General features: G+C 36.2%; 1 protein-coding gene and 1 long non-coding RNA gene across 2 annotated transcripts; one reads left to right on the top strand and one right to left on the bottom strand.

Annotated features, from left to right (window-relative positions):
* Positions 1-367: 367 nt before the first annotated feature.
* LOC143601857 (uncharacterized) lies at positions 368-1556 on the top strand. Its single transcript, XR_013147734.1, has 3 exons — positions 368-410; positions 814-1113; positions 1334-1556. It is a non-coding gene; the product is annotated as an uncharacterized LOC143601857 (long non-coding RNA).
* A 1447-nt stretch (positions 1557-3003) lies between these two features.
* On the bottom strand, positions 3004-6772 carry LOC143601856 (U-box domain-containing protein 13-like). The gene is made up of 4 exons (XM_077079149.1): positions 6496-6772; positions 5613-5729; positions 5051-5509; positions 3004-4379 (listed from the first exon to the last, which is right to left on the bottom strand). Exons 1-4 carry the CDS (start codon positions 6769-6771, stop codon positions 3279-3281), a joined length of 1953 nt encoding a protein of 650 aa, XP_076935264.1. The 5' UTR covers position 6772; the 3' UTR covers positions 3004-3278.
* Positions 6773-7552: the final 780 nt, after the last annotated feature.

The raw sequence follows: 7552 nt of genomic DNA, 5'->3' as shown, positions 1-7552 counted from the left end.
GGATATTAATTAGGCAAATTGAAATTATTAAAGATGTTTATAATAGAATAATATTATTGATATGCCTGTGTTCTTTTGATCTCGCAATCGAAGCTCTTTAAGTATTATTTGATCATGTTTTCTATGATACTTGCAATTAAAAGCTTGCATATAGAGTTATTTGAGTATTATAATGGAAAATGCTGTTATTTGCAACCGTTCAAAGATAGAATTATGTTATGTCATTACCAAACTGACAACTTTATTGAAAGATAGAATTGAGTTTTTGGGCTCCACTATAACCTTTGTGAATGATGTTGCAGGGTTATTGATAGCCAGTCACCAAATGGTAGCCCAGGAAGACCAATATCAGCAGATATGCATGCGTTTTCAGAGTCTGTTAAATCTAAGTTTTCTGCTGCTTCAGCCAGGTATGCCAATTGATTTTGTTTTCTCCTGCAGACAGAATAACACTTTATATGTTAACTAGTTTATTAACCTGAGGCTATTAGAAATGAAAACCTCCATTACTTTTATGTCTAGCGATATTATGCCAGCAATTGAATAAAGAAACAGATGTAAAGTGTTTTAACTTTTTTTAATTGTTTCATAATAGAAGAGTGTAGATATAAATTATCTTGTGAAATTCAATATTTTTATATAATGTGTTTTTTCATATGTAATCAAATAAATACATATACAATAAAAATGGGAATATAAATAACAATAGGTAAAGGGTTAACTGGAAACTTTTAGTAGACGCCGTGTTTATTTTAATTTGTTGTATATAAAGATTTATTCTGTTATTCTGAGATGGTTTGGCACGTCTTGCAGATACAAGGAATCTATTTCAAAAGGCACTCAGGGTTTAAAAGCAAAATTACTTGCTAAAAACAGTTCAGTTAAAGAATTAAGCAAAGGAGTTCAGAGAGAAATGAGTGCAGGAATGGCTGGAGTTGCTAGAATATTTGAACGGTTGGATCCAACTTTAAAAAGAAATAATGATGGAACTAACTTAAACTTTTTCAAAGGAAAAAATACTCAAAATAATTCCGCTGAAACTCCTACGGATGTCGGTTCGAATGGAGAAACTATGCATCTCTAAGTTGCTTTTGGGTGCCCGGAGCTTTTCAGGTTAGCCATATCGCACCGTACTATTATTTTAATAAAAAGTTTTAAAACATCATGTTTTCAAGACTGCAATCCAACCCAATCTGTTAAAAGTAAACCTGTGAAGATTGTCATCCCTACTGAATGAACACGTAGATCTTTACTTCTAGTTGCTCTTAGAAACATTAAACGTTCGGCCGTGAACCACAATCCGACTGACATTTTTGTTATGTTTTCTTTGCAGTGTCACCGGGGAAAGAAAGTTGATAATAGCAAAGTGACGTATACTGAACAAATCTGCCATAACCTTAATGGTTGGTTTGTTTGCGTCCTGCAATAACTACATTTGGCATTGTTCTAAGTTGACTTGTGTTCTAAAAAACATTGGCTTTATATGTAAGACTATAACTTTTATGTCTTTGTTTAAGATTACTTAGACAAGGTGGCGGTGAAGAGATGGAAAGAGATTTGTTATGAAGTATGTTGTGTATGGTTGAAGTATGTTTTGTATGTGAATTGGTTTTAACTATGGTTGATGTTTTTTGCTTAAAAACTATGTTTTGTATGTGAATTGGTTTGATCAATGCATATTTTGGTTGGAATTTATGCATCTTTTTATATGTTTTTTTATTTTTTAATAAATATTTGTTATGAAAAAAATACTTGTGCTAATGATAAAGTTGATATAATTCTTTGTTTATTTTCTATGTACCAAACAAGAGAAATGATTCTCAGCTATATTTCTCTACTGAAATCTCTGTACTACCAAACAGAACAGTCAATTCTCATTCTCCAGACCAATTCCCTTTCTCTGCAATTCCATTTCTCTATTACATTTCTCTACAATTCCATTCTCTGTACCAAACACCCCCTTAACTAGAGGTGCATAAATCGGGTTTTTTCAAAAAACCCGGTTACGGGTAAGAAACCGGGTTCGGGTATGACTGGGTACTAGAAAATCAGGCATTGGCAATACACGGGTCGGGTTCGGGTCCGGTATTGTCTCTAAAAACCATACCATATGCATCGATCTCGAGTCGGGTATAGAACCAGGTATTCTAAAATCAGGTATTCGAATACCTTATTTCTGGGTATTGAAAAATAACCCTATTTTCAGTTTTTTTGGGTACTTTTCGGGTATATATTGGATTTTTTAAAGGACGTCACCTTTTAGGGATATTTTCGAATATTTTTCAGGTATTTTTCGGGAACTTTCAGGTACATATTGGCTAATGGAAAAATCCGGTTCTGGTTTTCGGGTTTTACTTGGTACAAATCGAGTCTGGTTCCGAGTACAGGTTTTGATACTGAAGTGCGTACACTATCCTTACCCTACGGGTCAGGTCGGGTATTAAAAACCCGGGTATAAAACAGTCGGTTCCGGGTTTTTTTTTCGGGTCCAGTTTCAGATTCGGGTTTTTTTTTGCACCTCTACTCAAACGTTATGCCTACACGTACTTATCAAGAATAATGACACTTAAAATCTCACTAAATATGTATACTATTACTGACTGATATACGATCATCGTATGCAGTAATCTCTAAGTATCAGATATTAATTTCTTAATGAAATATATATAAAAATAATCAATACATCTAACAAATTCCCCTATTTAACTCTGAACTATAATCAATTTATAGAAATAAAGTTGCAAATGATATGAGCCTAATGAAGATAGTTCCCAGTTCTTTACACAAAGTATTACTAATCATTTGTGATTAGATGGTATACGCCTGTATATGACGAGAAATGTAAAGGTATATATGTCCGTATACCAAAAAGTATACGTCCTATACAAAGGCTAGACACCCGTATACCAGATAAAATGACCGATGTAACAATATAGTGTGCGTATAGTCGTACAGCAAAACCTATTTAGCACACCATCAATGAAAGATCTAAAAATCAAGACAATAAATAGCCTTCCATAAAAAAACGGTGAGAATAACAAGAGAGTCAGATCACATCTTTTTACCTTCTATTTGTTTGTTTGCATCAAACATAATAATAATAACAATAACAAACTCTAAAAACCAAGGGGTGGGGGATGGTGATCTTCCACCTTTCCCCTAATTTCTACATTTCAATGGAAAAAAACATTGAAAAGGATACCAACAAACACAAATACCGTTACCAATATCAATATCAATAAAAACAAAACAATAACCGATTATTCACCGGCCATTCGTCATTCCGCCTCCGTTTCCGCAATCGCTTGAGACAAAGTTTGAGACAGCTTCTGTTGCTCGGTATACCTTGTTATCTTCTCCAACAACTGAGCTGCCTTTCGTTTCCCCCTATCGGTCCCATGATGTAACAAATCCACCAGCACCCCCATCACTCCGAGCTCTTGTGCTTCCACTAAATACTTCGGATCACCTGAACAAAGATGAACCAAAACTGCAGCTGCATTCTCCTTATTCTTCGGAGACCCAGACCCAATAAAGTCAACCAAAACCCGAACTGAGGCTGCTTTACCGATAGCCAACTTCCCTTCTGGGTGGCTCGAGAGTATAGCTAGAATGGCTAATGCCTCATCTTTCATTCCGCCTTGTGGTTCGGTCAAAAGCTCCATTAATGTACTGACCACACCCGCACGCACGGCCCGGCCTTTATTACCTTGATATATACATAGGTTAAACAACGCGGTTGCAGCGTCTTTTTTCCCTCTTTGTGTACCTTCACTTAATAACAATACGAGTGGCGGGATTGCTCCTAACGAACCGATCGTGACTTTGTTTTCATCGATTACCGAGAGGCTGAAAAGGGTGGCGGCCGCGTTTTCACGTGCTTCCATGCTACCTTTTTTCAATACTTGAACGATCCCCGGGACCGCACCAGAGGATACGATGCTTCCTTTATTGTCTTCACAAATCGAGAGGTTTAAAAGAGCGGTTACTGCGTGTTCTTGCGTTCGTGAATCAGGTGCGGTTAGTAAGTGTGTGAGGAGCGGTATGGCACCGGCTTCGGCTATGGCCACACGGTTATCCGCATTACGTTTCGCAAGGAGACGGATTTCACCGGCTGCAGTTCGTTGGTCGTCGGGACTAACAGATTTGAGCTTGGTTAGGAGGACATTTATAATTGACCGTTCTGCAGGCGTGCACGCGGAAGTTGACCGCCCAGCACGTTGTGGTGGATCTATACCGTTTGTCTCGCACCATTGCGCAATAAGACTTCGTAACACGTAGTTTGGTATGAGAACGGTGCTCGTTAAGTTTTGTTGCGTTTTTGGACATGTTTTGTGGCCAGCTTCTAACCATTTCTCTATGCACGTTCGCTCATATGTCTACACATATCGTTGAATATTAAACGAATATAATATTTTATAGGACTGTAAACATACCAAACAAACCGAACATTTAGGAATGAACATGAACAAGGAATATTGTTCAGTTGATTAAATGAATGAACATGAACATAGGCCATGTTCGTTCAGTTGTGATCATGAACATTTGGTAAGGTGTCCGTCTATGTTCATTCGTTTACGTTCAATCGTTCATTCATGTAAGTTTGTTTATATTCGATAAATTTTTATATTGTATACTTTTTAAATTTTCAGTTTAGTATCCTAAAATTTACACTTTTTATATATTTATAATTTTTTATTAGTTTATCATCTTAAGTTCTTAACTTGTATACTAGAAACCCTAGTATTTATATGTATATTTATTTTGAGTGATTATGCCTAATACTTAAGTTTAAGAATATCTACTTTTATTTGTCAAATTAATATATGAATGTTTGTGTTTGTTTATGTAGCTAACAAATGAACACAAATAAAATCATGTCCTTAATGAACGAACACAAACAAAGAATTCTCTCCAGTTTGTGTTCACGAACTGTTCATTTGTCCAATAAAGGCTTCACAAACAAACATGAACAAGGTCCCGTTCGGTTCGGTTTCAGCCCTAATAGTTTACATTAAACAGAGAAATGAAGTTAGGGTTAGTAAATTACCTGCCCGGTTGAGACGATTACAGGATCTTTCATTAACTCAAGCGATATCGGGCAACGGAAATCATCGGGAATGATTATGTTTTTATAACTTTTTGATGAAGTTTCTTGATTGTTTGAATTTGATGGAGCAGAAGTTTCACCGGGAGGTGAATCTGCATTCGGATTGTTATCGGTTTGCACGAAATCTTTGATGAGCTTCAATAACATTGACATTTTTTCTATATTTTCTCCCGGATCGCCATCACTGGCAGTCACCATTTCATGCAATGTTATTGATTCATGTGTGAGATCATTAATTCTTGTTAATTGTAGCTTCTCAGTTAACCGTTTTAGAACAGAAGAATCTGCTGCCACGTCACTGCCCTTATCATAAAGGGATGAAAGATCTTCACTTAATTCAACATCGGGTGCATCAGTTCGTCCTTTGGCTCTTCTGAATTGAGCAAGAACAAGTGAAACCTGATATAAACACAAGAATAAGATTGTTGTAATATTATAATATAATGTAATCATGATTTCTTTTTGTAACTATGTAATTATAAAATATCAATATAATATTCACCTGTTCTTTAACTTCATCTGATATGTCAAGTTTCTCAAAACAAATGCCTTCTAAATCTTGCTCTAAACGAGACGTAACTTCCTGGTATTTTTGCATGATTTCTTCCTTCTCGAGAGCCTGCGCACATGGAAGTACATTATAACTAATTATGTCTTTGTTTAATCATATAAAAAATTAAAACTAAACGATTGTTAAAATAAACGAGGACAAAAGGTTTGCAGCTTACGTCACGTGTTCGAACAAAGCATTGTAAGATAACTAGTGTTATTAGGTTTAGATACGCAGAACTACTTATTATATAAGATATATTTAGCAAATACATAAAGATCCGACACGAGTGCGTATGATCCTCAGTTTAGAACATTGAGTGTGCATGTATCGCATATTATATCTACAAGTTCATATTGAATAGTCCACAGATTTCTTATCATTGACATTGACAGATAAGTCGTAGCATAAGATGTACCATATACGAATAATTGTACTTACCGATTACCATAAAAGCTACATCAACATACATAATAACTATCTTTTACCAGTCACTCTGTTACACATTATTAGACCAATGATACCATAAACTGAAGGTGGAAGCATGTGCTATTCACTTATTGTCCTATTGCAGACAATAATCTATGTTATCTGAATCAACTTAATTTTCATACAGATTACACAATTTCACAATAGATATCAAACAATGACAGCAAATAACTGTTACAGAACCCTAGGATTGTAGATTACACGATTAAATCTTCTAAATGCACAAATTCAATAAGATTCAAAACCCTAGGTCACCAATGACTCAATTCCACACCAAATCAACAACTCAAACCCACAAAACCAAGTCAAATACTAAATTTGATCAAACTATTACAAAAACACATACCAAATAAATCTTACTCCCTTCACTCCCCAATCGAAGCAACTCCTTAGCAGATCCCAAGGCCTCCATCAACGAAACGAGAGATCGGAACGAATCGTCGGAAACGGAGTCCTTAATATCCCGAATCTCTTCAAACAAAGGGTTTAAAAGCTTCAGCCTCCTAGCTAAGTTGAAAAACGGCTTCCGTATGGTACTCCTGTAATCCGACATCGCAGAGATATCGTTGACGATATCAATCAGCTTTAGTATCACTCCAATTCTCCCTACCTCATCCGCCATAACAACAACTAATAATAAGATCTGAAAATATTATTATTATTAGAGAATATAGGGGGAGAAAGGAAGTGTGATGACGAGCAACAGGAAGAGATAGAGAGGTAGGCTTTGGCTGATGTGACCTTAACTTAACCAAATGGATGGTTGGTTGGTTAACTGTGGTTGAGTCAAGGATTCTGTTTTTGACAAGTGTTTAGCTGGAAGTGAGAAAGCAACCATGATTCTTTCACCTTAAATGGCTTTGGCTTTGTTTGGCGACTGAGTCGACTTGGATTATGTCGGGTCCGGCCGGGACGGGTATTTTATATATGAACCCGTTCATACTATTCACACTAGGTATGAGCAAAATCGATATTGGTATTGGTACTGAACCGGCTCCGGTACTGAGCTCGGTACCGATTTAGTATCATCGGTACCGAATCAGTACCAATTATTTGAGTTTCGGTACCGGTACGGGATGGGACCAGCATTTCCCGAATTTTTACCTTCAATCCCGGTACTGTCCTGGTCCAGTACATGTACCGAACCGAATATTTCGGTACCGGTACCAAGAATTCGCAATTTTCGGGACCGGTTGGGTACCGGTACGGTCCCGATTTCATCCCTAATTCATACACCATTTAGTGGTTTGTATGGTGTTTTAGATTTTAAATAACTGAACTGATTAATATTAAGTAATGAATTGTAGAAAGAACGTAATGAAAAAATCTAATATACAATACTTCGTTGCAATCGTAGAAGAAATAAACAGGACGTTAAAAAAAGAACCAATAAAAATAAGATA

The sequence above is a fragment of the Bidens hawaiensis genome, unplaced genomic scaffold (genome assembly GCF_021521415.1).
Source record: "Bidens hawaiensis isolate Kalapana, Puna unplaced genomic scaffold, B.hawaiensis_p1.1 tig00057282_1, whole genome shotgun sequence".
Classification (NCBI taxonomy): domain Eukaryota; kingdom Viridiplantae; phylum Streptophyta; class Magnoliopsida; order Asterales; family Asteraceae; genus Bidens; species Bidens hawaiensis.
The sequence above is the reverse complement of the archived record's forward strand: the minus strand, read 5'-3'. Positions and strand labels throughout refer to the sequence as shown.